This window comes from Mixophyes fleayi, chromosome 4, assembly GCF_038048845.1.
Source record: "Mixophyes fleayi isolate aMixFle1 chromosome 4, aMixFle1.hap1, whole genome shotgun sequence".
Lineage (NCBI taxonomy): Eukaryota > Metazoa > Chordata > Amphibia > Anura > Limnodynastidae > Mixophyes > Mixophyes fleayi.
Window position 1 is genome coordinate 245,386,919 of NC_134405.1, and position 22,249 is coordinate 245,409,167.

The following is a 22,249-nucleotide window of genomic DNA, read 5'->3' on the forward strand; positions in this document are numbered from 1 at the left end:
CCCATACCATTATCCCTCCTCCACCAAACTTCACAGTTGGCATAATTCAGTCAGGCAGGTAATACTCTCCCGGCGACCGCCAAACCCAGACTCGCCCATCTAACTGCCAAACAAAGAAGCGTGATTCAACACTCCACAGAAAAGGTTTGAAGTCCCTGAGCCCATTTTGTATCACAAATATTTGCAAATGGAGATTGCAAGGCTAGGTGCTTGATTTTATACACCTCTGGCCAGGGCCTGATCAGCCAACAGGCTGACCAGGCTGCAGCCTGGGGCGCCAGGTCGGGGGGGGGGCGCAGCAGCGCTGGGTAATAGAAAGATTTTTTATTTTTTTTTATTTTTTTTTCCCATTCAACCCCAGCCCGCCCGCCCGCGAAAATGTTTCCTAACGGGGTCCGCCTGTGGTGTATGGAGTCCGCCTATGACTCCATACTCATGCTATAGTATGCTGAAAGGGGCTGTCATCTGCCATCACTGCGGCCGCGGTGCGCTGTTCAGTGTGGTCACGTGAGATGTTAACATCTCACGAGACCACACTAAGCAGACAGAGCGCGCCTGCGCTGAAGAAACAGTCACTGCTGGACGCCGGAGCGCACAGAAGATTTTTCGGCAGGTAAGTAAAAAAAGTAAACTGCACTGTGGGCTGCCCATGGAGTGATAATAACCCAGGGGGAGGGGAACCTTAGGCACCAGAAATTCATGGGGGGGGGGGAACCTCAGACACCAAAAATTCATGGAGGGGGGAACCTCAGGCACCAAAAATTCATGGAGGGGGAACCCTCAGGTATCAAATTTCATGGAGGGGGGAACTTAGGGCTCCAAAAATTCATGGGGGGGACCCTCAGGCACCAACAATTCATGGGGGGATCCTCAGACACCAAAAATTCATGAAGGGGACCCTCAGGCACCAAAAATTCATGGGGGGGACCCTCAGGCACCAAAAATTCAGGGGGGCCCTCGGGCACCAAAAATTACTGGGGGGGGGCCCTCAGGCACAAATAATTACTGGGGAAGGGCTCAGGCACAGATCATGACTGGTGGGGGGGAGTGGCACATATCATGACTTGGGGGCGGGGGGGGGGATAAGGTGCAGGGGGATAAATATTTTTCTCTATATGGGGGCCAGAGGTGAGATCATGACTCGGGGGGTGGGGGGGGGGTAAATAAGCTGCAGGTGGCATAAAAATTATAAATTGGCTAAGGGCTGGGGGGCTAATTAACTGACTGTCATGGGTTGGTAGATGTTAGTATATTATTATAAATAATTTTCATATCTTTTATTATCTATATATGCCTGTAGTAAGGGGTTGTTTTATTTGGTCATAATGGAGTGTTGTGTTTGAATCATTCAGGGTTTGTTAACATTTTGCATTTTTGCACATTTTCAATACAGGACCCCAATGTTCCAGAAGCCAACTGACAACAACGCTTCACGAACAAGCAAGAGAGAACATCAGGTAGTCTACACTGCAAGATCCAGTAAGAGAGAACATCAGGTAGTCTACACTGCAAGATCCAGTAAGAGAACATCAGGTAGTCTACGCTGCAAGATCCAGTAAGAGAGAACATCAGGTAGTCTACGCTGCAAGATCCAGTAAGAGAGAACATCAGGTAGTCTACGCTGCAAGATCAGGTAAGAGAGAACAGTGCAATCTGTCTTAACTTTGAATGTGTATTTTTACTTTAGTGACATTTTAATGTGTTTTCAAACTTATGTGGGCCTGCTTCATGAATGTAAGTAATTAAAAAAAATAAGTAAGTTTTCACCTGGACAAAACCATGTTACAATGCAAGGGATGCATATTAGTTTATTATTTTGCACACAAGTTAAATACTGGCTGTTTTTTCATGTAGCACACGAATACTTGTTAGCTTTATGTTTACACTGCAATTTAAAGTTGATCTAGAACATGCCCTACCCTAACTATAAACCTTTCCCCACAAGGTTTTGCCCACGTGCAAAGTTACAATTTTTGGGGGATTTCCTTTCCTTAATGAATCAGGACTATGTGTTTTTATGTATTAATATTTTACAATTTTGTGCATATATATACATATACACACACACATGTATATATACACACACACACACACACACACACACACACACACACACACACACAGGGTGAAGTGGGCTGGTAGACTGTGTAATTCCATACTTCCACTTCTACTGCCTTAATTGTAAAACTGTTCTAAGCTTCCACTTTGAAGACTGTGTATAAATATAGAAATATAGGTATTGGTTGGGGGGGGGCGGCGCGGGAAGGGGGGGGGGGCGGCAAGGGGTGTGTTAGCCTGGGGCAGCTGGAACCCTTAATCAGGCCCTGAAACACCTCAATCGAATAATTAACAGGTGAGGTCAAATACTTTTGTCCATATAGTGTATATCAGTGCTGGAAATTAGTTTGACTACCTTTAATAGTCCTGCTCACTATTCTCTACAAATAAGATAACATATCTGACTAAGGACAGTCCCTTAGACAACTACATAATTTGTTACTGACATTCAGAAATCCCATCAGTGGGACTTCCACAGTGCTCTGCTACATTAATTTGTTGGATTTAGTGGCATCTGTTAGTTGTCTTACATTTACCAATGAACAATATGGTGCAAATAATGGAGACACTGATTTGTTAGTGTGAAACTGTTTTAAAAAAATGTGAGAAACAACACAGTAAAACAGTAAGATGAAATGTGGTTTATTCAATTTCTTTCTTATTTATTACATTATACTTGTAATGTTCACAGTATTTTTTTTACTATAGTAATACCAATATTGAGCTATATACAGTGTGTGTAGCTTTGACAGTGGAGTTGCCAATTTCCAGTCAGTATAAGATGACGTAATCAATTACATTGTAAAATAACTCAAGATCATTGTTTTCATGTTTGCACTTATCTTTGTCACCTTATATGTCCCTGTTTTATGTATATACTGTTTTCCCTATTGTCCAGCACTGCAGAGCACTGTGGTGCCTGCAAATCTACAACAAAAATAATAATAGCAATTATAATAATAAGAAGAAAAAGAAGAAGAAGAAGAAGAAGAAGAAGAAGAAGAAGAAAGTACATATAGAGGCAAGACTTGTCTACACACAGACTTTACAATGATTTTGAAACCTACAATGACATGTTTTTGGTAACCACGTATGGTGTATGTAAGTTTTTTTTGTTTCAATTTTTTAATCTTCAGCGCTCCTGGGAGACATACTTTAATTCCATGTGATATGTGCAGATTTGCGAATGCTGTTGATGAGTACTAAAGATACTCAGACTGATTTTAAAAAAATGCAATGAGTTTGTCTTCTTTTTTGAAAAAGGTGTTAAAGATGTTTCTTAAAGTCGTAATATTTTTGAGCTGCTTAAATGTGCTAGTGTCCTCCATAGTGGCAATTTTTATATTCTCTGTAAATTAATTTTAATACGGCAAACAGTTTGCTCATCTTGTATCCAGAATTCCATCTACAATTTTAGTTTCTAAGGTCATCACTAATAGTTTGATTTGGGTCAAAGGAGAAAGCATTATCCATTAGCTGAATTTCTTTCTGCTTCTCTCGGAACTTCCTCTCAGAAAATGTGACGGCATCATGCACACTATGGAAGGCAAGCAACTCAACATCACCACCTGTGTTGCTGAAGTATCCACCATCAATGAGTGAGCGGCGCACTGATGGATTGCAGTTTACAAGGTACACTTGAATTCCAATCTCCTCATAGTCTTTGCGAACCTCTTTGAGAAGACTGAGGCCCACGGAGTCTATAAACTGCATGGCACCACAATCAATAATGAGTGAGTGAATGTCAAGTTGTGGAAGGGTGACTTTAGAGGGTGTGTTTCTCATTCTTACAGTTTTAATCAAGTTAAACCTGGCAATAAACCTATTACTTGTTTGCCTTGACACAGCCTCCTCTTCTTTCTTGGCCTTCCTTTGTAATGCAGACACTAAAGGAGGGTTAATATTTGTTCTGCTATATAGAGAACTTCTAAAGTAGTCTTTGTTAGCATAATAGAGAGAGGCATCAAAACGGAATATTTTAACATGAGGTATATTGTTTATCTCTTTGTACGTGAACTGATCTTCATAAATCTCTGTCCCACTGACTTTACCCAGTAGTGTAGCCCTTGGCCGCTGAGTGCGAATAATCACACAGAGCAAAGAGAAGCAAACACCCACCAACAGCCCAATCTCAGTTGAGATTAAGGAAGAAGACAACATGCTGACCCACCAGACCACTGTGTCAATTTTGCTAATTCTCCACATTTTTGGAGTGTCTGCAAACTTCCTTAGAGCACCCCTAAGACTGACAATAGTGATGACCCCTAATATGCAGCTTTGAAGTGAATAGAACAGAGGAGCAATGGCAAGTAGTACAAGTAACAACACAGCAGAGCTAATTATGCCATTGAGCTGTGTATTGGCACCTGTAGATTCTCTTAGAAGACTTTTGGCAAGAGCAGCACAGCTCGAAAAACAGGAAAAGAAAGATGGGATCAGGTTGCACATGCCAATAGCTATCATCTCTTGATTGGTGCTGATTGTGTACCCATGTTTTTTGGCAAATATTTCAGCAAGGGATACTGTCATTGCAAATCCAATTATTGCTATTGGTACTGCATCAGCAGCTATACTAGGAATCATTGTCCAATCTGGGGCTTTCGGGGTCTGGAATCCAGTAGGAATGGTGCCACATATTGAGGACTTATATTTGGTATTAAAACTAAAGTAATAGGAAACCAGTGTGGCAACAATAATAACAATCAATTCTACTGGGAATGGAACCTTCATCTTACTCTTAAATCTATCATTAATTTCTTTGACAGGCACAATGGTGATTATTGCAATTATACTAGTTACTAAATCACATATATTGGTGTTCTTAATATTTGAAAAGATGTCAATCCAAGTCAAAACCAGAGCTCCAGTCCCATCACGCCGAGGCATCTTTAATCCAAGGAGATACTTCATCTGTGAGGTCAGAATAGTGAGGGATGAACCAGTAACAAAACCACTCAGCAAGGGCTCTGACAAATACATGGAGATGAAGCCCAACTGAAAGATCCCCATAAGTATCTAGAACACAAAGAGCACATAACAATGTTGAATTAATAAATTAAATATCAATCATTCATACACCTTCCCATGCAAAAAAGAATAAAAATAAATTTGCTCACCAACCATTACCATATAATATAATATACCAACCATCAATATACCCTTACAATCTAATATAATAGCAACCTTCCACATACCTATTCTAATATAATATACCAACTAGCCATACACATAACAACTAATACAATTTAATATATCAACCATTCATACTCCTACCATTGAATATAATATACCAACCATATATACATCTACTATCTAATATAATATGCCAAACTTCCATATGACCACCATCTAATATAACATGCCAACCATCCATACACCTACCATCTAATGCAATATTAACCATCCATATGCCTACCAACTAATATAACATACAAACCCGCAATGCACCTACCATGTAATGCAGTTTAATATACCAACAATCCATACATCTACCATCTAACATAATATACACTCATTCATACACCTACCATCTAACACCATACCAACCATACATACACCTACTATGTAATATAATGTACCCACCAGCCATACACCTACAATCTAATACAGTTTAATACATCAATCATACACATGCCTACCATTTAAAACAATACCAACCATAAAATACACCTACCATCTAATATATTAGTACAATCTTCAATAAAGCTTCCATTTAATACAGTTTACAATACCCACCATTCATACAGCTTCCATCTAATATAATGTACCATTCAGTAATACACCTACCATCTAATAAAGTTTAATACCCTAGACATACATAGACCTACCATCTAATATAATACCAACAATCCATAACACCTAGCATCTAATGTAAAATACAGTCATGCAAATACCTACCTTTTAATATATTATTTTGTATATAATATATTCTAAGGAATGTACTCATAAACCATTCATACAACTAATATATGAAAAGATGTGTGTTAAATCCATGATCATACACAATTTGTGGTTTTTAGTTTTGGAAAATATCTGAAAGTGCTAGGTAAAATACTATAAAAAAAAATCTTGCTTCCTCGATCAATTAATATCCTTAATTATTGCTTTGGCTTACCTGGTAGATGCCGACAGTGAAGGCTAATGCTGTGGCCACAGTAATGGCATAGCAGCTTTTATCACATACTGTTCCATTAGTTAGCGTTGCATTTATTACTGCTGTGGTGGTCCCGTCTGTAATGTACCCAGCAGCTTTCAGCTGCTTGTTCACAGACTCGCCTATCATAAGGCACAGCACTCCGTATGTTCCAATACAATTATGGCGGGAAGTTGCTGTGAAGAAATAGATAATGCAGCAGAAGAAGTTGGTGTAGAGTCCATAGATGGGGTCTTGATTGGCTAACAGAGAATAAGCAATTGACTGTGGAATGGTAACAATGCCAACTATGATGCCAGATGTGATATCGCCGGGCAGGTAGTCCTTGATCTTGTAACGTGGAAACCATCTGAGTACTGGGAAGAGTGTTAATAGATAGTTGGCAAGTAGTTTTGGGCCACTTGAGCAGACTTCTCTGGCTTTCTCAGTGATACGTTCTCTGGTGCTGAGTTCTGGTTGTGCATGTTCCTCTAGTTTCACATGCATATAATCACTGAAATGAGAATCTTGATGTTCACTTTCTTCTGATAAGTCATTCCTAGAATCCTCAGGATCTTCAGGCTAGGACAGAAAATATATAGTCAAGTGAGAAGTCTCATTTTGTGTGTACACTTTAGGAATCATCAAAAGTAGTATTGCTCACAGCTAAAGTCAAATTTAATAAGTTGCCTGTTTTCTATAATATTTCATATGTACTAAAACCTCAACCGTGAGCTACTGTGTAATAAAATGGTTGGGTCTCTCAAATGTATTCAGGACCATATCTCAAAATGATTCTGTCTTAACCATTGTGAGTAAATGAACCATCCAAATTAGTAAATGTTTTTACATGCCCTTGCCTTCTACCCAAATCCCATCATTCCTATTTTCTTGATAGCCCAACAACAACAAAACAAATGAAATAAAATGCATTTTAAATAAACACAAAGTAAACACAAATGTCATGATGGCTGTAAGAGGCTAAGCATTCTCTTTCTCATTTGCTATATAAAATTCAAATCATATCAGAGATATGTTGCATGACATTTACTTTAAATATTGTTAACTATTGCATGACTGAATTATTATTGTGTGTAATTTGATTCATTGCCATGTCTTGAAAGGAAGTAAACTATTCCAGAATGTGTGGTCAGCAATATTATCACAAGTGTGTTTCTTACTCACACTCAGGGCCGGACTGGCCATCTGGCACTTCTGGCATATGCCAGAAGGGCCTATGGCTGGATGGGCCGGCCTGACTCCTCCTGTCTTCGTGGCGGCTGGTTCCTCCCCGGGAACCAGCCAACTCTGTTGCGCGCTCCTCAGCTCCCTCCACCGTTAAGCTGTGCTATGCTGTATGCTGTGAGTTTCATGTTTAATTTTTTTACTGAAGGGGGGGGTCGCGGGGGTGCAGCAATTTTCGCGGGGGTGTCGCAGGGGTGCCGCAATTTTTTTTGGGGGGTGCCGCGATTTTCACGGGGGGGAGTGGGGCAGTGGAGGTGCCGCGATTTTCTTTGGGGGAGGGGGGTAGCAGGGGTGCCATAATTCTCGTGGGGGGGGGGAAGAGTGTGAGAGAGCCAAGGGGTAGGGAGTGCTGGGAAAGGGGGTGAGAGAGCCAAAGGGGAAGAGGGTGCTGGGAGAGGGGGTGAGAGAGCCAAAGGGGAAGGGGGTGCTGGGAGAGGGGGTGAGAGAGCCAAAGGGGAAGGGGGTGCTGGGAGAGGGGGGTGAGAGAGCCAAAGGGGAAGGGGGTGCTGGGAGAGGGGGTGAGAGAGCCAAGGGGTAGGGAGTGCTGGGAAAGGGGGTGAGAGAGCCAAAGGGGAAGGGGGTGCTGGGAGAGGGGGTGAGAGAGCCAAAGGGGAAGGGGGTTCTGGGAGAGGGGGTGAGAGAGCTAAGGGGTTGGGAGTGCTGGGAAAGGGGGTGAGAGAGCCAAAGGTAAAGTGAGAGGGGGTGAGAGAGCCAAAGGGGAAGTGAGAGGGGGTTAGAGAGCCAAAGGGTAAGGGGTGCTGGGAGAGGGGTGAGAGAGCCAAAGAGGAAGAGGTGCTGTGAGAGGGGTGAGAGAGCCAGGGGGTGCTGGGAGAGGGGGTGAGAGAGCCAAAGGGGTAGGGGGTGCTGGGAGAGGGGGTGAGAGAGCCAGGGGGAAGGGGGTGCTGGGAGAGGGGGTGAGAGAGCCAGGGTGGTAGGAAGTGCAGGAAGAGGGGTGAGACAGGCAGGGAGGTAGGGGTGCAGGAAGAGGGGTGAGAGACCCAGGGGGATAGAGGGTGCAGGAAGAGGGGTGAGAGAGCCAAAGGGGAAGGGGTGCTGTGAGAGGGGTGAGAGAGCCAGGGGGTGCTGGGAGAGGGGGTGAGAGAGCCAAAGGGGAAGGGGGTGCTGGGAGAGGGGGTGAGAGAACCAGGGGGAAGGGGGTGCTGGGAGAGGGGGTGAGAGAGCCAGGGTGGTAGGAGGTGCAGGAAGAGGGGTGAGAGAGGCAGGGAGGTAGGGGGTGCAGGAAGAGGGGTGAGAGACCCAGGGGGATAGAGGGTGCAGGAGGAGGGGTGAGAGAGCCAGGGGGGTAGAGGGTGCAGGAAAAGGGGTGAGAGAGCCAGGGGGTAGAGGGTGCAGGAAGACGTGTGAGTGCCAGGGGGGTAGACAGTGCAGAAAGACGTGTGAGTGAGCCAGTAGAGTAGGTGGTGCAGGGGGTTAAGTGAGAGGGACAAAGGAGAAGATGGTGCAGGGACATAGGTAATAGAAAGTGTAAAGGGAGAGACATCTTAAGAATGGGAATGTCAGGGATGCAGCCATCATAAAACACAAGTAGTAATGAAGAATGGAAATGCACAGAGGGGACAAGTGTTAAAAAAAATAAAAAATCAAGCCTTCATACTCCATTCACTTATATCTTCCATACCCCCACTTCTAAATTTCTGCTTCGACCACTGCCCTCTGTTCCTGCTCCCAACTTCCTGTGTGAGCTGACATCTGCTGATCCCTCCTTGCCCAGCACCCAGTAGGAGAACAGAAAACAGGATGCCATAATCAGGTAAGTTCATATATTTTCTCGTGTGCAATGTGTTTTTAACCATCCTTTCTTGAACTGGGGACACTACAGCGTATCCAATAATGTTTAACACTATGTATTGCTCATTATTGCGCTGTAATGTTTGTTGCATATTTATCTGTACAGAGATTTTTAATTAGGAGGAAAAATCATTGCTTGTCATAAATTTTATCTGTGATTGTGTCAATATATCTATTTTTGGTCCCATTGTAAATGATGTATTAAGCTGGTCTTGGGACTCAAACTCAGTATCTGATATGCTGTACCAATTTTTATTTGTGAATGAGTTTTTGTCTGGGCACTACTAATGATTTGGGGGCACTGCTATGGCATAATGTTATTTGGGGGCACTATTGTGGTATAATATGATTTGGAGGCACTGTTGTGACATAATGATTCAGGGGCACTACTATGTCATAATATGATTTGTGGGCACTTCTGCATGACCAAATATGAATTGAGGGTAATACTATGTGGCATAATATGACCATGGGGCACTACGATGTGGCATAATATGAACTGGGCACACTACGGTGTGGCATCATATGAACTTCTGCCAAAGGCAAGTCTTTCATTGTTGAATATGATGGGAGCCCAAAGAAGTTGCTGTATCGGGGCCCAAAATTCCTCTTGTCAGCCCTGCCTGTGAGTCAAGGGGTTAGACGTCTCCAGGTAAATAATCTAAATGTTTCCTATCTAATCAAACTGATGGATCACATCCAATTATCTCTCACCCACCTCCTTTATCCCCCTTAATTTATATACTGTGTTATTTAAAATGAATAGAAAAGACGCATATCCAGTTAATGTAGTAAAAAAAAATATTTTTCTCTGACATGTTGCTGTAGATGGAAATACTTTTAATGCGGCCGTGTGGGTTCAAATGATCATTCAATAGTTATTTTTTTTTTAGATATATGTTAGAGTTTTATTTCATGTGGAATGATTCATGAAAATTCTGCCATTACTATTTAATTGAGGGAAAAGGGTACCTGTTACCTATATGTGTGTAAGTATTCTGTTCGTTGTTGCTATTTTGTGGGAGATTTGAAAAAAGCAAAACATTGGTTTCCTACAGTGGCACCTGTATAATTGGTGGTATTGCTGTAGTATGGGGGTGGCGTGCTGGTGGCAATGTTGTAGTGTGTTTGGGGCTTAGTATTGCTAATAAGTAGGAGATGGTATTGCTATAATGTGGGAGGTGATGCCGGATGCTGTAATGTGGGGGGTCATGCTGGACGCTGTAATGTGGAGGGTCATGCTGGACGCTGTAATGTGGGGTGTCATGCTGGACGCTGTAATGTGGGGGGTGATGCTGGTTGCTGTAATGTGGGGGTTATGCCAGTTGCTGTAATGTAGGGGTGATGCTGGTTGCTGTAATGTGGGAGGTGATGCCGGATGCTGTAATTTGGGGGATGATGCCGGTTGCTGTAATGGGGGGGTGATGCTGGTTGCTGTAATGTGGGGGTGATTGATGTAGTATGAGTGTGTCTGGGGGGTTAGTTATTGCTGTAATTTGGGTACTAATAATGTATTGTCATGGTATTTATTGATGTAATTGGGGTGCTAACAATGTAATGTTCAGGGTCATTAGGAGAAAGAAATACCCCCCACACACACACACTCATACTACATCATATTGTACTGCACAAGCAACGCGCACTGCGCCAGTATCAGTGTGCAACAATATAGTGCATGGAGCCCACAACAGGTGGGCCTGTGTGCTTTAATTGCCATGGCTGATTTTTAGTCCCAGTCCGGCCCTGCTCACACTGATGCAATGAATATATTCCATACTTGTGTGGTTAAGCATTTCTACCATTACATCTTTACTCCTATTAGTTACATAGGTCGGGTTAGAAATGGGTGGTGCAGGAAAGGACAAAGAAAAATATTCAATATTCAGCTTAATCTTTTGTAGATATACTAATTTTTTCTAGGACTTCTAGTGCATAGTTGCAACAGACTTTGGAGACAGGGCACTTGCCCCCATCCCCTTCCTGGCTTCACATTTTATAGTGGTGTTCTGGGAGAAAACAATGAATTTGGACATATACAATACATATAATTATTATCATTGGTCGACATATGATATACCGTCACTTCTTCGCCCCACTTCCTTGCAGGTGGCCAGAGCTGGTGGAACGCTTGTCCACCAGTCCTGTAAATATCTACTTGGTGCCAGTGGCGGCTCCCTCCTTACTGACTGTCGGGCATGACTTCACGTCTCGATACTGTCAGTGAGGCGCAGCACAGAGAGGAGCCAGCACACTGAAGAAAGGAAGGCAGAAGAGGAAGAGAAGAAAACAGAAGAAAAGATGGTAACAGAAAGGTAAGTAAAAAACGGAGGGGGCATTAGGGTGATTAAAAGGGCATAGTAATTAAAGAGGAAGCAGTGAAATGAAGGTTGCACAGTGATGAAGAGGCCGCAGTGTAATGAACGGGGCATAGTGATGAAGTGGGCAGCAGTGTAATGAAGAGACCACAATGTGATAAAGAAGGGGACACAATGTGGTTTAGGAGGGGGTACAGTGTGGTGAATGAGGGGGCACATTGAGATGAAGAAGGTAGAAATGAGAGAAGTAGGATGTGAGGCACAGGGGAGAGCAAGTAGGACGGGAGAGAGGGGGTACCTAGAATAAAGATAGGGGCACATAGGAACAGAGAAAGGAAAAAGATAAGGGAAAGATAAAAGGTAACATGGAAGATATAAGAGAGATATGAGGGAGGAGGGAGGGACATAGAGGAAAGGTAATTGCTCACAGGAGAGGTTGGGGACACAAGGAGTATAACCTTGCATCATTTAATGTTTTATATTTGACATTAATATGTATTAAAAGCTGTGTATTACTGAGCTGAATAATATACATGCAATTACTGAAGTGTTTATATTTAACAAACTATGTCCATCACGTTCTAAATCCTTTGCAGCAGGTTGCCACATTCGGAGAGCAGTACTTCCCTAACTAAGCAAGCAGACAGTGACTGACAGGCAGACTTGATTTGCAGAAATGTAGTATGGATATCACTAAACCCCTTCAGGACACTGTCCTAAAGATGTGGGAGGAGTTGCAGTTGTCTGCAATGGGGTTGGGAAATAACAGTTTACTTTTTAACATAGCTGCAGTGGAATTCCAGGTTAATATCAAACAATGTATTGTACCTTCATAGTTCATATCTGAACATTTTATTTTGAGTTTAGTGTTCCTTTAAGTCTCAATATTGCTTTCATTACATATATAGCTACAGTCCCATTGAAAATTAGTTTGATGAGCTTTGCCTTTATGCTACTCATTTTAGACTACCAAATTCATTACAATAGGAATAATTTGGGCTCTACTGAATGTCGGATTAGAGGCTGCCCTTAATTAGAGATGGTCACTGACCCCCGTGTTTTGGTTTTGGATTCGGTTTTGGATCTGGATTACCATCGTGTTTTGGTTTTGGTTTTGGTTTTGCAAAACCGCCATTGCGTGTTTTGGTTTTGGTTTTGGTTTTGTTTGGTTTTGTTTTGCTATTTTGTTGGAAAATCCATGTTTTTGTGCCTAAAATAACCCAATTTAGTGCTCCAACTGTTTTAGAGATAAGTAATCTAATTGTTGAGGTAATAAATCATCCAAAAAAACAGTTTAATTCTTTGTTGGTAGGCCTTCATTTATTCTACACACAAAACAGATTGTCTTCCTCTCCATCTATGCATATTGGCAATGCAGCCATCATCTTTGGATGTATATTACACCCTACACTTATACTTAAATATGTAAAGAAATGGAAAAAGACAGTTTGCTTTCTGTCTCTATAGGCCCCCCTCCACTTTTTAAAAAAAATAAAAAAAATTCAGCCATTATAGACTGTACAATATTAATTGACATGGAGAAAGCCAGTTTGGTTTCTGTCTCTCTAGGCCCCCCTCCACTTGTATAAAATACTAATAAATTCAGCCGTTATAGACTGTACAATAAAAATTGAAATGGACAAAGGCAGTTTGGTATCTGTCTGCATCAGATCCTCTCTCCACTAGGAGTAAAATAGAAAACTATTCAGCCGTTATATAATCTAGAATATAAATAGAAATTGAGAAAGGCAATTTGGTATCTGTCTGCATCATAATCATCAACATCATCATTAGCGCCCTCGTCGCCTACACAAATCTCCCCCTCATCCTCTTCTAATTCCAAAGTGGCATCCTCAATTTGGGTATCACCGGCTACACTCGGGCTATTAAGGCACACATCAGCAGAATGCTCACGATTAGACATCCCACTGTTGGCTGGACTCTCTACAGGGATTGTTGTCATTTGTGAATCAGAGCAAACATTCTCCTCTAATGCCTTACTGTTATCTTGCAGCTCGGCTTTGACGCATAACAGTAGTTGTGCACCAATTGTAGGCTGGGTAACTTTTTGGGATCTGCCACTAATAGCCAAAGGTGAAGGCTTCATTCTCTCTTTGCCACTGCGTGTGTAGAATGGCATGCTTGCAATTTTTTTTTTATTGTCACTTAACTTTTGCTCAGTTACACTTCTTTTTCGCTTCAATACAGTAAAAAAATTTTTGTTTTTTGTTTTTTGCACTAATTTGGAAACACTCTGTTGTTTGACATCGCCTTGGCCAAATGACGTACTGGCAACACTAACATCAGAACTGGTGACAGTACCTGGTTGCTCATTCTGATCATATGTGGACTGCTTTGAATCCATTCTGAGCGCAAAGCACTGGGGAGTGCTAAAAATTATTTGGTAGATACTGCTGACAGGTATGACTTTTGACAGCCAGAAATATTTATGCACAATTATGGGAGACACCCCAAAAACACAGAGGAGTGCTAAAAATTATTTGGTAGCCAGAAATATTAATGCACAATTAGGGAGGACACCCCAAAAGCACTGAGGAGTGCTAAAAATTATTTAGTAGATACTGCTGACAGATATGACTTTTGACAGCCAGAAATATTTATGCACAATTATGGGAGACACCCCAAAAACACAGAGGAGTGCTAAAAATTATTTGGTAGCCAGAAATATTAATGCACAATTAGGGAGGACACCCCAAAAGCACTGAGGAGTGCTAAAAATGATTTAGTAGATACTGCTGACAGATATGACTTTTGACAGCCAGAAATATTTATGCACAATTATGGGAGACACCCCAAAAACACAGAGGAGTGCTAAAAATTATTTGGTAGCCAGAAATATTAATGCACAATTAGGGAGGACACCCCAAAAGCACTGAGGAGTGCTAAAAATTATTTAGTAGATACTGCTGACAGATATGACTTTTGACAGCCAGAAATATTAATGCACAATTAGGAAGGACACCCCAAAAGCACTGAGGAGTGCTAAAAATATTTAGTAGATACTGCTGACAGATATGACTTTTGACAGCCAGAAATATTAATGCACAATTAGGGAAGACACCCCAAAAGCACTGAGGTGTGCTAAAAATTATTTAGTAGATACTGCTGACAGAAATGACTTTTGACAGCCAGAAATATTAATGCACAATTATGGGGGACACCCCAAAAGCTCTGGGGAGTGCCAAATATGAAGAAAAAATAATAAACCTCTATCCTCCTCTCTGCACTAGCGATTTTGGTTAGAGCAATTGCAAGAACAATATTGTATTCTCTGTCCCTGCTCTAATTAGCCTATGACTACACCCTGCTCTCTCCCTCTGTCAAATGGCGATGGATTGCTGTGGAGGCGTGTATTTATAAAGTTGAAGTATCGCGAGAACTGAGCCCCGAGATCCGACGACGTCACAATGACGTTCGGCCTCGATTCGGATTCGGAATGGGCGGGAGAGTACCGAGCTGCTCAGCTTGGTACTCGGATACCCAAAGTTCGGGTGGGTTCGGTTCTCGGAGAACCGGACCCGCCCATCTCTACCCTTAATGTTCATGCATAGGTCAGACACACACAAGATTTTTTGACAATATTTTTTATTGACAATTTTATAAAACTTTACAATCAGCATTTTCATGTAGTATCTTTCGAAAGCAAGGTAGTCAACAGTATATTGGAAATTTTCCATTCCCTTCTTTGATTAAATCACCTGTGCCAGGGTGACCTATGCTAGCAATGTCAAGTTTTAATTGAAGGCTCAGTGGATAAATTGCTCTGTTACACCTGCTGTTTCTCATCAAATGTATCTTTTTTACATCTTCTGTGAAAGCTAAGAGCTGAGGAACATTCCACTTCGAGTCCTTCAGAGTTTTCAATGCAGCCAATGAGATCAGTTTATTCCATCTTGCCTCACAGATCTTACTAAAGTTATGTGTATTTTTCACCGCAGCAGTGCAGCCCTCCATCATTGCTCAACATTCCACAATGCACAAAAACTTTTGCAAGCCATATCCAACTTGTAGTGGCAGTGGGGGTGACTTGAATGTACTGATTTCATTGTGTCTACTACATGCAAAATATTGGATGGAATGGTAAAGTCTTCCATATTCTCCAAAGGGGTAGCTCATTTGACATGTAGCAGTAGCCTTCCCATTTCTCGAAACTACTGAAACTATGTACTCATGGTTGCCAATATTTGATCCCACTTGTTTGCTGCCCCATCTCTATTTCATTTGGGGTCATGTTACTCAAAAACTTCCAAAAGCCACCATTGATGTCAGGTGGAACATGCTGAGCAAAGACAGACAAAAACTGGACTCTGCTTTTGCCAGGCTTGATTTTGTTGTACCATTGGTTTAGTTTACATGTCTTGTCTACACGTGTCACCACAGGTATTTTCTTGCAAACAAGTCTTGGCAGCACAGTGCATGAAACCTTCAGGAACCATGTCTGTATCTGGTAGTTTGCATAGAATCAGAACACTGCACTTATTACCTCAGAGTTGTGTGCAACGTTGCCTCTATTACAAAGATGTGCAAATTTCCTTTGAGTTCTTGGGAAATTGCACAGCCCAGTAAACTTCAGTCTCATTGCTGAGATCATGCTCGATATGCCGGGTAAGTTTTGAGAGAGGTTTCTCACAGTAAAGGCAGTACTGCTTTTTGTTATACACCCTGGTGCCATATTTTATTTGGGAAAGTGTTTGTATGGATACCACATCATCTTTCCGACCTTCTGTGTATAAAACACCTCTGCCATAAAGTCTGGAATCATTGTCCATAGAACAAGTCTGTTTGTTTACTAGTGCCACTGCTGGTGTCTGAACCACTCTGCTCTGAAGTGTCAGAGATATAGTCGTCTCCACTGCTCTCCAGGCTAAAGTCTGAACCACCACTAGGCTGTGTCATGCTCAGCTATCCCTACTATCCTTTTGGAGCGAGAAGACTGTGACAGTCTCTCTTATTCCCATTGTATGTAAAAGGGCGTGAAATCAGCAATCCCCTTCACTTCCGGCGCATGTGGCTGAAAGTGTTTAGAAGCCTATTGTTCCACCAACATCTGGTGGTGAAGTGCACACACTTTCACTTACAGACGTAAACACACACACACACTTTTTATCTGACAAAAGTGACTCATTGGGACATGCCAGATTTTGATGCTGAGTATAATAGCAAGGATCAACTAGCATTTCATTGTGTCCCCACTACAGCTGAGGTTCCCACAAATATAGAAATACAAGTACACACACACACACACACACACACACACACACACACACACACTCTCTGAGTATATGCCTGGGTTTGCCAGTACATGGGTCAGAAAGTCAGATAAACTAATGAATACTTGAAGCCCAACTTATTCTGGAAAAATATATCAGCTTTTTCTATGTCTGTTATATTTCTATCCCATTAATAACATTAGTAGTAAGTTTAATTTCTTCTTGCCAAGTGATATACCATCACTATGATGTTTTGCAAAGAGGTGAATATAAAATAAAGTATGTTTTGGTAACCATTGTGTTTCATCCTATACATGGGTATATATTCCTGAGGAACCCCTGTATAGGATGAAACGGGTTGGTGACCTACACATACTCATCATTTTTTGAAGTGAAACACCATTTTCTGACACAAAAAATCTCACTGAAAAATGTACACCACTTGTTAATTAATAGCACCCCTCCGTGCGAATGCGCATCATGTTCAGCCGCAGTCACAACTCTCTCAGAAACCTTAGAGTTTTCCGCTGGCAACAGTCTGTGTTTTGTATTTGTGTTTACATTTAGTTACATTTTATATTGAAATTGTGGATTGTATTTTTATTAACCACTGCCATGACACTGTTCTCTCATGTGTTTATGACACTTCTTTACATTATTATATTGTATATGAATAGGGTAATGCGACTTTAGTATTTACCACAAAGACTATCAAGACACATCTCAATATAATTGTGGGGCCTAAGTGTACACACTTGTATGCCAGACATAAGCATGGCCCAAATGCTACTGTGTTTGAGGTGAACGTACTTTGGGATGCGTTGGACTGAACATATGCACATAAATAGACTTTTTCTTGTGTACTTCTTCTTCTATAGAAGTTCAGGGCACAAATGCATTTAACTCTAAAGTAAGGTATTATATGGAATGGTGAAACAACAATAGAACTTGAAAATTATATCTCCAGGACTTCGTTCCTCTGCCATACAAACTGTTCCAAAGCTCAATTCTTGTGAAATTTTGCTGTAATTTTGTTCATCTTTAGTAGCAACCTACTCTTTCTACCACAAATTTTAAGCATGCCTTATATTGTTCTTGTGACTAATTAAATGGATGGTAGGTGCAGACTGTTCTTAAGATTTAGTTAAAACTGGTTATGTATTATTTGGTGCAGGTGGTGTAACCACTACAGGAACCCGGAGGTGAGGGGGAGCCTGGTATTGCCGGGTTGCCACCCTCTCTGAGGCTCCCATTCCCTCTGAAGCAACTGCTCTGTTCTCAAAAGAGCAAAGAGGAATGTGTTCTGAACTCTATTCAGAGCAAAGTGTGGGCCCCAGAAGCAAGAACGGAATTGCCTGGCCCCTATTTTGCTATGGTTCCACCTTTGGGCATGTGCCTACAGTGTCTACTGCTAAAGCCCTGGGTGCACAACATTCCATTAGGTTACACTATATTCGTCAGGGTGTTGGAGAGAAACTGGCTGATGAATTTTGGTGTAGACAGGATCATCAGCAGACTGAAGAACACTGAATAGAGATTCAATCTAATGCTGCACCATGGCAGATGTTGTAGCATGTTAGGCTACAGCTCCAAAAAGACATTATGTCAATTAAATGTCTGTGATACTGAAGCTAATGTATGCCTGACTAAGCTGCCACAGACACAGGGATATTGGCAAGTTGCCAGTGTATCAGAGTGTGTTGTATCACTGAGAATGATTCTGAAAATCCACTCACATGTCCTCACAATCAGCCTGCAACGAACACCTGTTTACTAGATTTCCAGTCATGCCCGAAAACAGTACAATTATTTTTACTGCAGTGTCAACCGGCCACATAGCAGTATCTGTCCAATTTGGCATAAATGTGTCCAATTTGGAGACTAAGCTTGTCACAAACAGCCTGTATGTGACCAGCATTAGACCCGTAATTAGTATGAGAAAATGAAATCTATAAATCCTATCTAAATATTTTACTCTTCAGGCAAAGCTTTTGCGAGTAATATTTACATATGTATTTTGTGCTCATAACTACTATTAAACTATGAGATTGTATAGATATAAGATTGCAAGATGAACAAAACGTTTTGGTAACTTTTACGTTTCCTTAAATATTAGTGTTTTTCACAAACAAGAAATTGGTTGGTTGGACTGAAAGAAGTTTTAAGTTCAGAACAAAATTGGTTTGTAAAATAATGTTTTTAACAAAACTGCTTGCTAAAAGGTCATTTTTGAGCAACCAATTCTATAAAAAAATCATAGAAAAACAACAAAATGAACAAGTGTACATTTTGTGACTATTTATACCCCATACAATGTTTTTTACACAACTTTTATTCAGACCATTAAAAAAAATTAACAATGAAGTCGTCGGAAATGGAACTATTGGCCAATATTGTTAATCATTTTGTGAAGTGTTCTCCAAGTGATTTCCATTTTTAATTAACAAGTTCAGGTGTGCCATGATGGGGGTGTGGTCTTGTCATGATGGAGGCGTGTCAATTCCCCCAGGGTGCTTACCTATTTCTACATCTGAAGCGCTAGGTCATCCCTAACTCCCCTCACTTCCTCTAATAAAAGTATGGAAAAGTGGCAAATACCATTCACAGTGGAAGGTTAAAGGCTGAAAAAGTGACACCCACTTACAGCTATTTTACAGTACAAAGTCTAAGCAGTCAGGAAAAAAGATCTGACTCACTGGACAGTCATCTAGTAAAGGGACTGTGATGCCTAAATCCAGATAATTGTGAGGTATATAAGTGGATGCTAATTTACTTTGGCAGGCAGGGTTCAGATTTTTTATTTTGGACAGTTGGGTGCTATATATATATATATATATATATATATATATATATAAAGAATTTTTCTTTCTTTTGATCCTATATGAAAAAATGTTTGTGACTGGCACAAATAATCCTATTGTATTTATATATATACTTTGCACTAACTTCACTCAACACATAACCTTCAGCTGTTGTTTGAAACCGGTTGTGTATTATGTATCTAGAAATGTGACCTTTTGAGCATTGGTACAGTACTCTTGTAGAAAACCTGTGTTTAAGATACATATCTCAAACGTGTCACTAATATTTCAGTTTAAACATTGTCTTATCCAAAATGAAATATTTTATTAGTTTAAAGAGCCAATGGCTTAGTAACATAAAGAATTATATATATTTCACAATGTACATGTAAGAATAATATAAAAAACACATTTTAGATCAAGAGCCCGTTTAATCTCTTGGTAATGTTTATAGCTGTTGAAAATGATGTCTGCTATTTCTTAATCAGTTATATTTGTTGCACAAAAGTCTCAAAATCAAATTGATCTAAGAAAGGTATCTTAACATACGCCAATATTTCACCTTAAAACTGACATTTTGATTGTTGTTCCAAATCAGAGGTTCTTAATCTATTTGTGGGGAGCCCAAAACAGTGGTCTTTATTGATACAACAAACAGGATAAATATTAGCCATATTTTAATATTTCCCTTTTACACATATCCATTTTAATTGCAATAACAATGCCCTGACTCAATATAAGGTTATTAATGGCAGTAAGTTTTTAATGAAAAACAGATTCATGTGATACCAAGATGATTCACAGACATAATCTACATCCTGAAAAGAAAATTTTAGGGTTCCCAGTTGCCTACACTACTGTAAATACAGCTCTGGATACACATACCAGTAAACCATTATGTACAGTTTAGGACTTTTTTGTTTTTGACCTTTTTGGAAGAGCCCAGACTATGTATGGAAATCAGTATTGGCAGCACAGGGGCTAAGTGGTTAGCACTTCTGCCTTACAGCACTGGGGTCATGAGTTTAATTCCTGACCATGTCCTTATCTGTGAGGAGTTTGTATGTTCTCCCTGTATTTGCGTGGGTTTCCTCCAGGTACTCCGGTTTTCTCCTACACTCCAAAAACATACTAGTAGGTTACTTGGCTGCTAACAAATTGACCCTAGTCCATGTGTCTCTGTGTGTGTGCTAGGGAATTTAGACTATAAGCCTGGTGTGGAGGGACTGATGTGAATGAGTTCTCTGTACAGCGCTGCGGAATTAGTGGCGCTATATAAATAAATGGTAATAATTGCAAGCCAGAAATCATTTTTTTTATATATAATGTCACATACTGTACTACATTTTCTTTTAATGACTTTACTGCTCTGTTAAGTATATAACTGATCATAAAATGAAAAGGGATTGGCACAAAAATATTGAAATATGATTAATAATTAGATTATGAATTGTCACAGTACAGAATTTGTTGGCAAAAAGAGGATCATAGTGGGTCATGTTTTGGATCCCTACTCGTACATTAAGAAGCTATGCTCCGGGTAGTAGGCCTAATAGTAATCGCAATCAATTTTGTATATATATATATAGTAATTGGAAAAAAAGACAAATGGAAGATTAAATACATAAAAAATATAATGTGCATAAACAATTCTCCAATTAAAACTTGTGCTTGTTTCTAAAGGAGATATTTGAAGTAACTCTGAGCAGCAGAGATTTTAGCGAGGAACTGCTAAGATATGTTCTTAGTGTATTTTACTTGCACAGAAATGCACACAATAAACTACAAAATCAGGCTTATATGGTAATTAAATGGCTAAATAGCATGTTTTATAATTATTATTTGAAATTGTGAAGCTACCCTATAGAGTCCGCTAATATCAATATCTAAGTCAATTTCAATAATATTGAAATTGACTTAGAAGTGCTATGTAACATTTGTGGCTCTTTGATTGTCATATATCAGATTGATTTGTATGTAAAAGTTAACAAAATATGTAAAATGTTTACCAAAAAGGCACACAAAAGTGTTCCTAAATCTACCAATTTTCTAAAACATTGGATAGTCCTAAAAACAGTTTATTTATTTTTCGATATTTATAATCTGTATAAAAGGGGAAAACAAACCTGTTCCATGATGGATGAGTCCCCTGTCTAGTCTGGTCTAGAGGATTGAGAAGTCAAGTGTACCATCTGATGTACATCTATTGAGAGATTTATAGCTCTGTATAATAATGTAATAATGACAGCGTCCAATCAGCCAACAGCATGTGCAAAACCAAAACACGAGAACTGCCAGTTCATGTTTACACTGTGATTATGGAAACATTCCATCTGAAATTCCATCTAAAGTGTCTACAAAACAAATACATTTGGAGACTGGTTTTAACACCCATAATATGCAATAAAGAAATAAATAAGTCAGTCCACTGAATTTTGGTAGGCTGTTGCTCTCATTGTAAAGCTTCAGAATGACAATTAGGTCACTAATGTTATGGAAATCAGCTGTAAAAATGGATTGGATACCTTTCTTACAATTATAGCTATATCTGTAGCTCTAATTAGTAGTGTTCATTAGGGGGATGATTGATCCAGGAAATTTATCCAAGTGCCATTTCAGGCCAGAAGGCAATTTTTTTCTTCTCCCTGTGAGGTTAAA

General features: G+C 40.4%; 1 protein-coding gene across 1 annotated transcript; it reads right to left on the reverse strand.

The window, feature by feature from the left end:
• Positions 1-2,743: 2,743 nt before the first annotated feature.
• LOC142150105 (sulfate transporter-like) lies at positions 2,744-21,770 on the reverse strand. The gene is made up of 3 exons (XM_075205346.1): positions 21,718-21,770; positions 6,173-6,772; positions 2,744-5,073 (listed from the first exon to the last, which is right to left on the reverse strand). Exons 1-3 carry the CDS (start codon positions 21,724-21,726, stop codon positions 3,472-3,474), a joined length of 2,211 nt encoding a protein of 736 aa, XP_075061447.1. The 5' UTR covers positions 21,727-21,770; the 3' UTR covers positions 2,744-3,471.
• Positions 21,771-22,249: the final 479 nt, after the last annotated feature.

Bases quoted from the DNA above. Each gene is read 5' to 3' on its own strand.
- LOC142150105 (XM_075205346.1), bottom strand. The intron at 5,074-6,172 runs GTAAGCCAAAGC...TTTGTGTTCTAG, and splicing joins TCACTGTCGGCATCTACCAG to ATACTTATGGGGATCTTTCA.